We start from the raw sequence: 15505 nt of genomic DNA, 5'->3' as shown, positions 1-15505 counted from the left end.
GTTTAGGGGGGTGTTTTCAACAGGACATCTTGTCCTCTCTGGTTACATTCAAGTTTTTGATGATAAAGGATTAGAAGCATCCCAGAAATGCATTCTGTGAAATTCAAGGGGGTTAGATATCCATCAGCAAGATTTTCATTTCATGAGGCAAGTGTCAAGTGTTAATTCCCTAAAGATTAAGCATTAACTAAGCTCTGAACATCAGCATTTTATTTTGTCAGTCTTCCAGGTACACCTCTTTTCCAGACCTTGGATTATAATTTAATACCATTTGTGACTGTCGTTGCTACTTGGTTGTGTAAATACTTAATAGTGGTATAATAGCAGAAAGTAACACCTACAGTTGAAAAGGAGAAAAAGGAGATAATGGGGATGGAGGCCCATCTGTTCCTAATGGACTAGGTAAACCCACCATATTAGTACTGCTGTTAATGTCTTAACAGCCAACTTAAGGTCCTCTTTAATAAATTCTAAATTATGTATATTTTGTGTAAGCATGTATAAGGCAGTGTTGTAAGATAAAATGTTTTAATTTTGGTTTATCCACTGAATTTTAGCAAGTGCTCTGCAGGCAGATGTGAATTAGCCCTTAGTGGTCCAAGTTATCTTTTCCTACCTCCTCCCCTGCAAAATCCCTACTATGTATGGGATAACAGAGGGGCAGAGGGGCTCATCAACCTGAAAAAGTATCCCATCTAGGAGAACGAAAACTCTGATCCTAAACCTCTGCTGCCTTGCAGGATATCTTCTGGAGAAGAAAAGGCTAAGGAGTAAACCCTACATACATCTGGAGTGGAGTCCCTAAGACAGTTGGATGGCGCCTTGTACGCCTCCTTCCAGCAACTCCTGCAGCCAAGCTGGTGCCAAATGTATTGCTCTTCTTTCCCTTGGACCACATCAGCGAGGCCAAGAGGGGGTCTTGCAGCCAGGACCTCCATACACACTGCCCAGGCTTGTGCCCTGAGGTGGTTACTTCAGTGCTGCAACCACAGCAGTTTGACTTCACTCATGGAACATACCCCATTTTCTTTTGAGATAGATGGGTGCCCACACAGGACACAAGAAATGAGAACTACTTCAGCATTTTAATATTGGATTATGTGTCCTTTCTGCTTACCTCTGATAGTATTCCTCCATAGTTCACATTATAATTTATCTGCTCAGACTCCCCCCTCCCCCCAGAGTGCAATAATGTCTCTGTTGATGGTCTTGTGGACTTGCAGAATACAGGCCAACTGTCTATTCGCACAGTTGCTCCTGGGCATCATCTCCTACAGCTTTGTCACCACCGTTGATTTAGAGGGGACATGAAGCGGCTCAAGTTGGAAGGGAGATAACTAGAACACAGATGGCGCTTGAGCTTGACTTGCTACAAAATGGACAGATTGCATCACAGAACATTTTTTAAAAAAGATAATGCAGTGGCAGTAAGAAAGATATACTCTTCCTTTGTTGCTGTTGCTTCTCTAAATTGTATTCCAGGTGGTAAATGACCTAGTAAACTTGGACTGCCTCTACTTTGAGATTGAGCCATTTATTGCCTGCTGTGATTAGTCTGCTACTCTCTTTGCGGACTGAACCACACAAACTCAGTTCAATTTGGAGGACATGATTTCAAATATATTGTCAGAGTTTGATGCATTAGGGGCTGAGTCTTTCACTGTTTGTTCAGACTGGTTTTCAGTGGGGCTTGCCTGCCAAAGTAAAGGTGCATGGGAGAGGGGGATACCTGTGAGCTAGACCCATGCCTCTCTGGGTCCCTTGTTTGTTGGTTATCAAGGCCACAGTCAGAGACAAGTTGTCAGAAAGTCTTAAATCTGCTGTTACTCAGGTCCCTGTTCAAAATTCTATGCTGGATTGCAGATTCCACCTAACTGTTCAGATCTTCCCCTTGTGAAAGAGGCTGTTGGACTGTAAGATTTCTTCTACTTCCTGAGATTGCTTAGAATCCCTTCATCTTCAACTGGTGATTAATGTAGGAAATGGCACCATAAATTACATTGTTAGGCCTTTCTTTGATAACACTGAACTTGAGAAGTTCGTGACTGATTATCACACCTGGGAAGCACTTATAGGACTACTGCAAAATGGTTCTGTTATTTCAGACTGAAAGATCACAGAGGTTGTTGAGATACAACCATTCACTGGTTCCCTGAGAGTACCCTAAATGTGCCAAAGGATTCCATCTTGAGGATGGTTATTAAATTTAGTAGTCACTTCAGAAAAACAGTACACAATATTAAAATCACTATAACAATGCTAACAAGTGATCAGACACAAAGGTTTGATTAGAGGTTAGAAGTTCCATAGCAATATGCTGATGCAGGGGTAAATCAACTCCTCCTACAAGTACTTGATTCAGAGAAGACTGAAAAGGTGGCTTTTGTGACAATAAATTGGTGACATTGTAATAGCTGGTGCTGAACCTTCTCTGATCTTTCAGGATTGCAGCCTTGTGTTGTTATTGGATGAACATCTGTTCCAGGACAAAATGAATGTCTCAAAGGAAATAGTTTTTTCTTTTGTTGTTGTTTTGCCAAATGTAGCTACTAAATATAGCCTGATTTTCACCAAGTGTACCTAATTGTGAATCAGACCTGATTGAAATTACTAAAAAGCTCTTCAAAAAGTCAATTAAATTCAATGATCAACCCCCGTCCTCATTACCTTCTGGTATTTTATCACCAAGCATTGAATGACCAAGCAATCTATTTTCTTACGAACTTCTGATTTATCACATTAATTTTCATTGATGCTATCATTTTTTTTAATGTTGGGAACTATTTTGGGAGACTGTATATCTGCAAAATAGTACAGTGGTACCTTGGGTTAAGAACTAAATTCATTCCGGAGGTATGTTCTTAACCTGAAACTGTTCTTAACCTTTATCAAAGAATTGTTATCAAGCACCAACAGGTCTATCATATACTGATCTCAACTCTCCAAGAGTTAGTCCTTATTTAGCCAAATCAGCACCATCCTTGCACAAGAAGAAGATATCAGCAGGCTTGGAGGAGCTCCAGCTTTGGGGGAGACTTTTAAGTGTGGGACCCGAAGGACAGCCCAATGAAGACTGAACCTACCCAGAGAAAGAGAGGATGAGAAGATGTGTGTCATTCACTCATGCTTAGATTACAGTGAGCTTGCCACTGTCCCAGACTACTCTGATTCCATTGTGCTGACACTTCCAATTTCACTGGCAGCTTCTGGGGGGGGGGGTGGCATTTGGTCACATTTATGGATTCTGTGTTGAAGTTTGAAGAAGAAGGTTCCAGTCATCAGAATGACTCTGAGGAAGCAATATAGTTTTGTTCTGGCTTCCCCAAATAAGCAAAACCAACTCTACTTTACATTTTCCCCTGAAGGCAAAATATTTTGGTCTGTCTGTAGAAGATAAACCATTTCTCTAACAGTTAGGCACCTATAGTGTCTTTTTTAATTTGACCTCAAAAGCAGCTGAGGAGATTTTGGTGCCCGTGGCAGAAAATCCCAACGCTGCTCATCATGTAATAATAAACTAAATAAATGACAATTTGCTGCCATTTAATACGAGTCCAAAATCTGCTGTCTGAGGCAAAGCTGGCTCGCTCAGCCTAATGGCAAGGCACACCTGCATGACCTATGCAAAGATTAATGTAAGGCTAACAGAAATTATAATTAGACATGAATATTTTATTATTTATTGGGGTGAATTTTTAACAAATACATAAACTTTGAGTCTTTCTACACTGCAATGAAGAAAGCAACTTAGAAATGCTGCATGCATTTTGTTTAAAATGTTTTGGGGAAGAAAACCAAACTCATTGTTTAAAACTGACATTTTGACATGAAGTTGCCCCCTCAAGAAAACATCCTATATAAACCATCACAAATAGCTCTGTATGCCAGCACCTTGTTTGGTCTGTGATTAATTAACCTTTATTCTTTATTCCCTTTAAAATGAAGCCTTCTCAGCAGAGAAATTTAAATAAAAGGAAAGAAAGGGCACATCTCTATTAATGCTAGATTATGGCAGAAGATAACACAACATGCTAAATAATTCCCAACAAAGTCCTCTGGTCAGATTTATATTACATTTGTAAGTTACTGTATTTTAAAAATTAATGAAAGATTTAATTATGGCATTGTTGCCACTGACCTTTTTAAAACGACTTCCTCATAAATCGGCAGATGATTTGCAGTGTTTCTCCAGGTTTATGGTTTTCTTTGGGGGGAAAGCTCACAAATTAATGGCATCCATCCTTGACTCATTTTTTTATAAAAGGCTGAAAGTTTACACATTCTACTGAGGTGACTGAGACATTATTGCAATTTATTTGGGATGCTCATGGGGTTTAACCATTTATTTGAGGAATGTAAAGACTAGCAGCTCGTTGGGCTGTAAAATATTATTTTACCATCCAAAGTGGGGAATATTTGAAAGAAAGAAAGAACACATTCTGGAAGGTGACTTTGTCCAAATGCCATCTGGCTTCCATATTTATTATTTCTCAATAGTTTCCAATCCAGTTCTGCTCAGCTGAGAAATCAAGTAGTGACTTTTCCTATTGACTTTCCAGACTACTGATTTGAAAACTTGGCTGTGTTCTTCCATCACTGACAGAACAGTACTTGCAAAGTTGGCACTGTAGTTCCGGGCCTAGCCGACTGTGGGCAGGATTCACCTAATAAACCCTGTTAGTGGAAGCTCTGCAAAAAGGTTTTCAGTTGTGCAATAGTTCTTTCTCCTTTCTCCTTCCCCCACATCGTAATTGGCACAGGGGGTTGGTAGAACCCCCAGAACAGCACACAGGGGGAGAAAGATGTTCTGTTTGGCAAACTGATATGTTTGAACAAATGGAGCATTTGTAAAAGCACAGCGTTGAATTCCACCCTGTACACACTGTCTTAATAAGTAACAAGTAAATGATTTTTTTTTATTTAAAAAAACCCTGATTCTGATCAACTCAACATAGGATCTGTTTCCTAAGTCAATAAAACTGGGGAAGGATAATGACTGAGTGGCACACAGGTACCTTTGGAGCAAACATAAGATTTCAATGAAATCATAGGAAAATGTAATATGTTGCAGTTGTTGTATTTTTACTAATACCAAAACTAGCTCCAGAATTAATTTAGAAGAATTAGGTCATGCAAAGTGATAAAATTCTGTTCCAGATTTGACCTCACCTCCAGTAACATTGGGCTATCCCACCATTTACTTAATTGCTGGGAAGTTTTTGGTAATGGTGCTTCCAGCTCATGTGTGTGTATTAGCCAGTACAGTTGCCATATGTCTGGAGTTTCCTGGACATATCCAGAACACTGCAGTCAGCACAGCAGTGTCTGGGCGAAAATTGGGATGTATGGCAGCCAGTGTTGGAAGTGCCGTTTCCCCCATAAAAATAGCTCAAAACCAACTTTTTAAAGTGATTCTGCCCAAGAAGTTCAACAACTTTGGGCAAAACTTTAAAAAGCTCAACAACTTTTCTGTCTAGATTTTCACTGTTTGAAATATGGCAACCCTACAGTACAGCCATATTAAAGACACACACTCTTTGTGTGAGCCTGGAGCTCTGCATGGCATCAATGACACCCAACCAAGCCATAACAAACAGCAGTGGCAGTATCAGCATCCCAGTAGCTACAGTGGTGGGCACTGTGCAAGTTGCGTGTTGAGTCCCACAATGCCACCCACCAAAAAATTCACACTTCACACATAAATTTTTGTTTAAGGTTTTTGGCATAAATTTTGGCCACAACTTTATTCAAATACAAAAAATGTGAGTGGTTGCTTAGGCATTGGTTATGACTATCTGTCCTTGCCCTCAAGGACAGAGCTGGCCCTTCCGGACACCAACGGAAGCCAGCATGGGAAACAAGTATTGGGTGAGAAAATGAAGCTGGGCAACAGTCCCTCACTTCTCACCCTCATGTTCTGGTGGGGCTTGCACGGCCCAAGTCCGACTCCGGGGACAAGGACGAAAAGAATGGCAAGCCCCTGGATTCCTTTAACGGAATTCCCTTTCCGCATCATTTGGAGGGATAGGCACTTACCCCTCCAAGCACCAATTTAACCAATGCCTAACCGCCAACCTTACAAGTTGTGACGATTTGCTACGCAGTAGGAAAAAACCAAATGGCACCAGCCAATCAGCCAGATGGCAAAATTCCTACCAGGCCCCCGCACCAAGGCGGACGACCCCATGACAGGCATAGCAATGTCAAGCAATCAAGAAAAAACCACCCTATAAAAGGGAGGGAGGGAGGGTGATCCGGTGCAAAACGGCCAAGAGGACGTCCAACGTCTGGCCCCTGTATTTAAAGTCTCTGACCCCTCCTCCAAATTGGCAACAATCAAAACTCCCCAGCAACCCAATTTTAACCACTTAAAGGCTTGGGTTCCTATACCAAATTTGCCTAGTCACTGCAGGGTGGCCTGTTTCCCCAACCGCAACACGTGCTCTCTGTTAGGGAGAACATGCTATACTGCTCACAGACCTGAAAGCAAAGAACAGCTTTACAGCAGCACCTATTCCTATTACCAGCTATCTGGAAGTGTCTAAAGAGCACATTCCACCTTATGCTGCATGCAGAAACTACAGGTCTTGAAGAGCTTTTCTTGTCTAAAAGGAAGCTCACTTCAATCTGTTAGACTCTCTCCTTCCCCAGTTGAGGATTTTTGAGGCTTGGAGTTGATGATGGCAGGACTGGCAGCGAAGCATAAGCGATGGCAAGCAATTAATTGGGCTTTTTAAGTGCTCACACTGAATGCTTGAAAAGCCCAGTTAATGGTCATGGTGAGCCAGAGAGGGGTTCACATATCCCGAGTTAACAATTTATAACAATATATTTGGTATACATGTGTTCATAGAATATTTTGATGGACACCAGCAAATCCTAGGCTGAAATGATAAGCTATATTTCCCCATTCAAATTAAGTAGAGCAGCATTAAACCTAAAGTGAAATACCTTGGGCCTCTCCTCTCCTGCCTTCCAAGCATTGGTGGTCATTACAGCAGGAAGAAGGTGGTGAAAGAGAAGTCATTTCCATGCTTATCTTTCCATTTCTACAGTGGAAGGGGAAATGGGTATATCATTCCTGCTGCTAATACTGAGTAAAGGCTTCCCGTTTCTTGATCAAATAGGACTTGGGGAGCAGGCCAAGAATTTTTATTTTCTCTTGACACTTCAAGAAACCCCCAAACTTTGTGCATCTCAGTGCAAATCTTGCAATGGAACTAAATTCTCAACTCAAAACATTTATAAAAAATTGTGTAATCCCAAATCAACATCGAAAAATTAATAAATAAACGATGGGCCCTTATTATAGGAAGCTGACCTAGAACTTTTTCTGCAACTAGGGGGAAAATATCCTTTTGCAATTCCTGCTGCTTTAATTACATTTAGTATATTATTGTTTCTGTCTAAATTATAGTAATTAAATACACACATTTTCTTTGAAATCATTTAATTAAAGAGTAGCTAGTACTTTGCCATGTTTAGAATGCTAATGCATTTGCTTTCACTTGAACTTTTTTCTATAGTTCATCTCTGCAGGATTATCAGTCCCTCTCCTTTTAAATTTCCCAAAAATACGTGTGAGGGCTGCTGGGGTTTACTTGATGAATTTGATAGTGGAAAAATGAAAGCTGTGTCTTTCAGTGCTGGATTATCATCAGTGCTTAATGCCGATAGTGGGGTGTCTGGCTTTTCTGTAAGCTTGTATTTAATATGCCATGGCCCAGAAAATGTTAGGCTCCCACACTCCTGGATAGCTGATAAGTTAGTAAATGTGATAGACCAGATTGCTTTCACATCTGGCATAAAGCTATCAAAGAAACCAGTGGGACTGTATTGATGTGCACCAGCTGTGTGTGTGACCACTAAATGGAAACATGTACAAAGCATAAGATGCTAAATCAAGTGTGAACAAAGTTTTCAGCAGGGCTGTATGGTAGTATGTTATATAGCTTAAGCAAATAACAAGGAGAAAATAGAAAAGTTCCGTCAGCACACTATTTTCTCATTTTGTCAGCTTGAATGAGTGGGTATAGCAGAAGGCAGAGTACCTTCAACCCCATCGTTCAGATTTACTGCACATATGCAGCATGGCATAACCATGCTACAATCAGCTGTGTTTCAGTCAATAGCAGGGGTGAATTTGTTCCAGCCCTACCTATTAGCTGAAGTAGACTCAATTGGAATTCCCTAAGGGGAAGGGAGAAGGACACCTGGGCCACAGGTGACCAATCACAGAGGCGCTGACCTTGGGATGCTCTGACCCCCATTTGCCCTCTTTCTACAATCAGCTGTGTTTCAATAAAATCTTTTTATGTTCTAGTGGAACTGTTCCCTTTCCCTTTTTCTTCCTCATATCACAAAGAAAACTGGCAGGTGATTCTATAGCTCTCCACCCAGGAAAAAATGACAATTACAATAATTTGGTTTATTTTCTCAACCAACAGAGAAATATCACACAGCAAGGCTCTTTATTTGGGTACTCTCTGTTTGGCATAAATGTGGACATGGGTCATCAAAGCAGTGCTTTAACTTGGCTTCCTGATTCCTTCTTACCTGAGATTCTCAGGGTCCAGGAGAATAAGTTTGTTTCCACTGGTTAGTTATAACAGACTGAGTTGTTCCTCCAACTCCTCAACCCCTGGGAGAGATTGTCAGGCTTTGTTTATGTTTCTCGAAATGGTGACTAGTGTCTGTGTCCTCATCTGTTCTTGCAACCCACCCCTTCGAAATGGTGGCTCTAGCTGACTCTTCTGTGGTGAGAAAATAACTACCAACATGATGACTAACAATCAGTTTCCAGATTGAAAACAACTCCCCCCCACAGCTAGACCAATGAACAAGGCCTTTTACCTTGATGCCTGGGGTTATTTAATTAAAAGATTTTTGTTGTAGCTTTGTTGTCCCATTATTTCAAAGACTTGAGCTTTTTTCAGGTCAGACTTTGAAAGCCACAATGCCATGCAAGTGCTTTTGGTAGTAATCCTATGCATATTTACTAGGAATTAAGTTCTGAGAAGATAATCATAGGATTGCATTTGCGTACCTTTTTTTACCAGTTCTTACTCACTCCATTCACTTAATGCTGCACATTTTTTGAGGTTCAACTTTACAGCCAAAGCCGCCATTTCAGGGGTCAAGAAAGAAATGTTAGTGAACCAACTTTATCTTGAAGGCTTTTGCACATTTTTCATACCTGCTCACATGCATTGTTCCACATCTCCTGCTGCTATGGATGCCTTGTTTGTTTGTTTTTAAATTGAAGCAGCTTCTTCACTGCGTTATCTCAAACTATCAGGAATACTGCAGCAAACTCCATGATGAACTTCAGGAGCATGGAAAATACTTTTTAATTACAGTAGGCATTATAAGCTAGTGTTTGATTTTAGGATGGATTTTTATTAATTTAGACTCTGTATGATTTACTCTGTATGGTTTAGACTCTGTATTGTTTGCTTGAGAGCAGTACATGTGAAAAGGATCTAGGAGTCTTGGTTGACCACAAACTTGACATGAGCCAACAGTGTGACGCGGCAGCTAAAGAAGCCAATGCAATTCTGGGCTGCATCAATAGGAGTATAGCATCTAGATCAAGGGAAGCAATAGTGCCACTGTATTCTGCTCTGGTCAGACCTCACCTGGAGTACTGTGTCCAGTTCTGGGCACCACAGTTCAAGAAGGACACGGACAAACTGGAACGTGTCCAGAGGAGGGCAACCAAAATGGTCAAAGGCCTGAAAACGATGCCTTATGAGGAACGGCTAAGGGAGCTGGGCATGTTTAGCCTGGAGAAGAGGAGGTTAAGGAGTGATATGATAGCCATGTTCAAATATATAAAAGGATGTCACATAGAGGAGGGAGAAAGGTTGTTTTCTGCTGCTCCAGAGAAGCAGACACGGAGCAATGGATCCAAACTACAAGAAAGAAGATTCCACCTAAACATTAGGAAGAACTTCCTGACAGTAAGAGCTGTTCGACAGTGGCATTTGCTGCCAAGGAGTGTGGTGGAGTCTCCTTCTTTGGAGGTCTTTAAGCAGAGGCTTGACAACCATATGTCAGGAGTGCTCTGATGGTGTTTCCTGCTTGGCAGGGGGTTGGACTCGATGGCCCTTGTGGTCTCTTCCAACTCTATGATTCTATGATTCTACTTTTATGTGTACTGCTTAGAAATGCTTGTCAGCAAATGGTATATAAATGTCATACATACATACATACATACATACATACATACATACTCCAAAAGTCAAGGACACCTTATGTAGACAAACCAGCAAAGTCCTCTTTACCAAACTTCCTCCAACCCATATTTCTCTCTCTCTGCTGCTTTTTCTCATGCTCTCTCCATTCTCTCTCAGGCTTGCCTTTATCTGCCCATTGCTTCCACTCCATCTATCTAAGCACTCCTGTGTCACGTTCTTTGCTCAGAACCCCTTTTCACTCTGTTGTCCCCCTCCATCTCAATGCAATGCTGATTTGTTTTTATCTCCCTCTCTTCATTTCAGCGCAGCAGCAATATTATCTCCACACACAAACCCCAGCTTTCCTCTCTGTTGGATGCTTCTGCCGTGCTGTGCTTGGCTCAGAGCAGAATGAGAACAAGAGGAAATCACACCCATGAGCTCTGAGGCCAAATTTCACAACAGTCTAAAGCATACTGCAAAAGGATGCTAATGCTGCTCTAGCAGTCACACTCTATGGTTGATCCTCTGAGCTGACATCTGCATCTTGACTGTTTACATGAATTCTCATGCCTTCGTGTTGGTGACTCAACTCTAGCAGGACTATACAAAATCACCAATGGAAGGTGCGGGAGAGGCCAGTGCTATCAAAAGCCACACTGAGTGGGTTGCCCATTTCTGCCCTGTTAAAATGATGGGAAGCAGTGTGAGATTAATTGGGCCAGTTATAAGACAGGGAATTGCATATGATCAAACTGTCCCTTAGAAATATACCAAATATACTATGTAGCTGGAGATTTTAAAGTAAGTTTTTTTTTATAAAAAAGAAATAGAATAAATAAGAAAATAAGAGCTGACATGAGAGTCTCAGATGGAACTCAACAACATCACAGTTCCTGGTGGCTGCCTTAGCCAAATCTTCAATCACCAGGGAAGGCTCTGTGTTTAAGTTACCTATGGATTTCATCTCATCTCCTTTTCTAGAGAGGGCAGTCAATGTAATAGCTTTGGATTAATATAATCATGCTTGGGATTGGATTGAATAACAATGGTCTCACCTCCACTGGGAAAGTCTCACTCATCTCTTTTTTTCTAGTGGAGAGATGATAAGAACCAGGATGTTTCCCTCTGGAATTCTGATTCTTGTTTCCACTTTTTAGATGGTTCATAGGAATGTTGTGTAGAAGGAATATTTTCTAATGGCCCCCCCCCCTCCTCTCTCTCTCTCTCTCTGCTTTTCCCCACTATCAACCTACAGGATCTTTGGCCATATTAATCTCCGCTCTGAATGGCAGCTAGTGAAAGTAGATTACAAATCTTTCTTTAGCCGAAGGTGCAACAAGGATGACTTTCAGACGTGGCATCTGCACAACCAGGTACTACTACTATACCAACAGAGCTTTCCTCGTGCATCTTTCAAAAGAAATACTCGAACACTGGCACAAATGGAATCCAAGACATTTGATTCAGTGCATCTGAAAGATGGATAGTGGGGAGGACTGAATAGGAAGAACTTGACCGACAAAGTTAGGGAAGAAACCAACCAGCAACTAGCTGCCAAAGGGAGAATTTTCAAGTCATGATATTGTTCAGGAAAGCAGAGGCAGGAGTGACAGAGAGTCAATAGCATCTGCATGAAAGCTTGGAGAAGGTGCCGTGGACACACAAATCAGAAATAACTAGGAAGTGAACAATTCTCCCTTTGTACAAATGACCATCACTAATTATGATGAACCACAGTATGACTGTTATGACTTGGTTAAATGGTGTGGTATCTGAGGAACTTGATTGTAATTATGGCAGAGGGATAAGAATTAATCTGAGTGAAGGATTGCTGTTAAAATAAGGAAGTGAGCAGCTGTCCAGGAAGCTGTTTCAGAAATCCATATCAGACTATCAAATCTGTTACCAGGGATTAACCAAGGTTCTGCAGAATGCCTGGAGGGAAATGTACATCTGAGAATATGCAGAGAAAATACACCTCCTCTTATTATTTTTCCTGTATAATTTTAGAAATTGCTATTAAGTTAGCAGGCTGCAAGTACACAATTTAGACAGTATTCTAGATTTCATTTGCTTTCAGAATTTGGAGATTGTAGGACCAAATGCAATATGGTGACTCATTCCACAGGCTTTCAAGAAAGATTGGGAACTGGTGTCTCCTCTACAAATTACCGGTAACCACACCAGGGAGATATGTAGAGCTCTAACTCAACTCTCCGTTGTCTCTAACTTAACTCTCCATTGTTTTTCTTCAAAGGGTGAACCTTGTGTTATGGGAGAGAGGAAGATCTATAAGAAACGTAAAGCAGGGGCCTGGTGTGCACTGACTAGAGATTATTCAAGAACAGTTGTCTCAGAACCTTGCATATGTGCGGAATGGGACTTCGAATGGTAAACCATGTTTTCTTTTACTGTGCTTTTCTTGCAACTCTTACTGTTACTTGTGTGTTATGTTCCAAAGGTGATGAACCTTTCATCACCTTTTCATCAAAATTAATGCAACATTAATTTTTGTTCACCATATTAGCATAATAGCCCTAGGGATAGGGGAGGAATTTATTTTAAAGGGCTTGGAATTTGGCCATTCTGGTGCAATCAAGCTTTGACTATATTGGATCCTCTCTTGAATCGAGCACCTATTTCCAAGCTGCTAATGCAAAGGAAGACAGTCTTAAGAATTTTGAAATTAAGATATTTCAGAATTCTGCATGCCTTGCCCTAAAACCCCCCCCACCAAAAACAAAAATGCAAAAACGAAACAAGAACCAGTTACTGGCTTGCTGCAAAAAACGATAAAAGTCCATAGAAGCCAAATTAGGTCCTTAGGATCTGGAAGGAATGTTTTCTCACAGAATTGAGTCCCCTCTTCAAGTGGTATAAGAACCTCCTCTTCCTCTTTAGGATTCTGCTGTCAAAGAACTAAATTTGGTATTCTTATGTCACATAAAAAGTAATGGTAGCCATGTTGGGCCATAAGAAAAACAAATCCATAATCCATATTAGGGCTGACTTTGTTAGGCTGCCCAAAATGTCACAGAATGCTACAGCCAAAAATATCAACAGGGAAATGTACATGTAATCATATAACAACAGAAAATAATCTAGACCTTTTCCCCTCTTTGTAGAAAAAACCGAACCATGTAGTATTATTAGCATTCTTGCTTGAAGTTTCCTTCCATTAGTTTTTTATTTACCCTTGTCAAGATCCCCGCCCCCAAGCAAAACAGAGCAGCAGTTGGACGTGGTGATTTTTCTAGCATGCAAACCCTGGGGGAATTTCAAGCAGTGGGAAGGTGGGCAGCTTGTGTGTTTTTAATATACATTTACCAGAAGTTAATGAACGAGTCTGAGGCCTTGAGGGCATAGAGCAATGTTGTCTTTAATATTATTTAATATTAATGCAGTTCTTTCTTTCAGGCAATGAATTGCTCCTCCCAAACATTTTTAATTACAGAGTCACCATGAGGATATATCTATATCTATAGATATATAGATACATACTCACACACACATACACACAGCTGGCCCGCTGAGAATGATTAACTTTATTTTTGAGACAGAAAAACATTAGGGAATCTCTGATCCGCTTTAAGTAATTTGGAAATGCTTGCCTTCAAAGAATAATGGGATCCAACCAGGGTAATTATGGGCTACTGCACTCTGCCCATTTATGCACCTTTCTGAATTCTCTGGAGGCTTGAGAAGCTCATAAACAATAGTCAGTTATGTCAAATCCACTCTTATGACATAATGTCTGAATGCTGCATGAGGTACTCCAGGACCCCTGTTATTTCTGCCTGCCTTCAGAATGACATTTTCCCCAATGGGATGGCTATCATGAAATACTGCCATGACTTCATCCTTGTGTAATTGGATAATATATCTCTGTTGCTGAGCTTCATGGACCTGTTTTTTCATTCACTAAAGCAATATCTACGGTCATTTCACACAGTATCCTTTCTGTGTAGTTGTATGGGGGGGGGAACTTTAGTGTGAACCATCCTTGTATATGAAGATGGCAACAGCTAATTCTCTGCCAGCATGACCAGTGATCATGGATGAAGGGTGTTGTAGTCCAGTAACACCCAGAGGGTCAAAGGTTCCCCAGTTCTGATCTACAGCTGGGTAGGACCTCCACTGGAAATTCTAGAGAACTATTGATGATGGCCTCCTGGACTTTCTCTGAGGTGGTTTGGTGGCACAGCTGCTAACCCAAAATTCTCTCTTTGCTTTTCCAGAAACAGAATTTGAGGCTGGTGGGAAAGTGCAGGAGATGCAGATATGCTAATAATAGTGGATGAGAGGTTTTCCAAAGTTGAAGCAACCTCCACCCTTTCTTTTGTAATCTTAAATTCTTCCCTTTCCTTGCACATTTGACATGTAGAACTGCCATTCACTTTCTCTCCCCTCTGTGTGATTTAAAGTATAGTTTTGGATTTGGCCAGGGAGAGCTGGGTATAAATCTCTACTGGTCCATGAACCTCCGTATGTGCCCTTGGAAAGTCAATCTCTCTCAGCATTATGTACCTCATTGGGTTATTGTGGTAAAACAATCCTATGTATGCAACCCTGAGCTCTTTGGAAGAAGGGTGATATAAAAATGTGATAAAAAAACTGTACTTATTCATGGCAAACCATCATAAGTGTCTTTTTGGTTTATTTCCTTAGTGACTATGGGTACGAAAGACACAGTAATAATCAATGTATCCCAGCATTCTGGTTCAGCCCATCTTCCCAACTGAAAGAATGCAGCCTTGGACAGAGCTACCTGAACAGCACTGGGTAAGTAGGCCCACAGCCTGTCACCACCTTGTAGGACAGGGCTGGCCAATGTGGTGCCCTCCATATGTTTTGGACCGCAATTCCCATCATCCGCAACCACTGGCCATGTTGTCTATCTGAATCTGATGGACGTTGGCATCCAACAACAGCTGGGGGTCGTACATGTTGGCTACCTGTGTTGAGGTACCTGCTTTGCCATGTCTGGTTCATTTCCAGGGCAAGCTGCTGGCTGATGTTTGCAGCCTTGCTTTTTTACACCACCAGCTTATTCTTCAGAAAGCCATTCACGTAAAAAATGTCTAGGAAGAGATTCCCCAGGAGGCCCAAAGTTGTCTACTTTGGTGTCAAAATTAAACCCAACATAGCAAAAGTCTTTTTGTGGAACCTGTTCATTTTAATACATATGGAATTAAGCCACTGAGGTTGAAGCAGAATAGTGCTTACTTATCCCCATTCCTAAACCCCATACATCTGAGAGGTAGGCTTGAATAGAGTCTGTTTGTGCATACGAGCTGAGTGTGCATAGGTTCTGTTCAAAGCTT

At 41.1% G+C, this 15505-nt stretch overlaps 1 protein-coding gene across 1 annotated transcript in view; it reads left to right on the top strand.

Moving 5' to 3' along the window:
* Positions 1-15505, top strand: part of SORCS3 (sortilin related VPS10 domain containing receptor 3) — a 419522-nt gene that overhangs the window by 356342 nt on the left and 47675 nt on the right. The window contains exons 15-17 of the mRNA XM_081863378.1: positions 11437-11554; positions 12439-12572; positions 14850-14963. Coding sequence (XP_081719504.1) covers positions 11437-11554; positions 12439-12572; positions 14850-14963 — 366 coding nt within the window. The remainder of the gene's footprint in view (positions 1-11436; positions 11555-12438; positions 12573-14849; positions 14964-15505) is intronic.

This window comes from Podarcis erhardii, assembly GCF_964252035.2.
Source record: "Podarcis erhardii genome assembly, chromosome: 5".
NCBI classification, from domain to species: Eukaryota; Metazoa; Chordata; class Lepidosauria; order Squamata; family Lacertidae; genus Podarcis; species Podarcis erhardii.
This window is presented reverse-complemented; position numbering and strand designations above follow the sequence as displayed.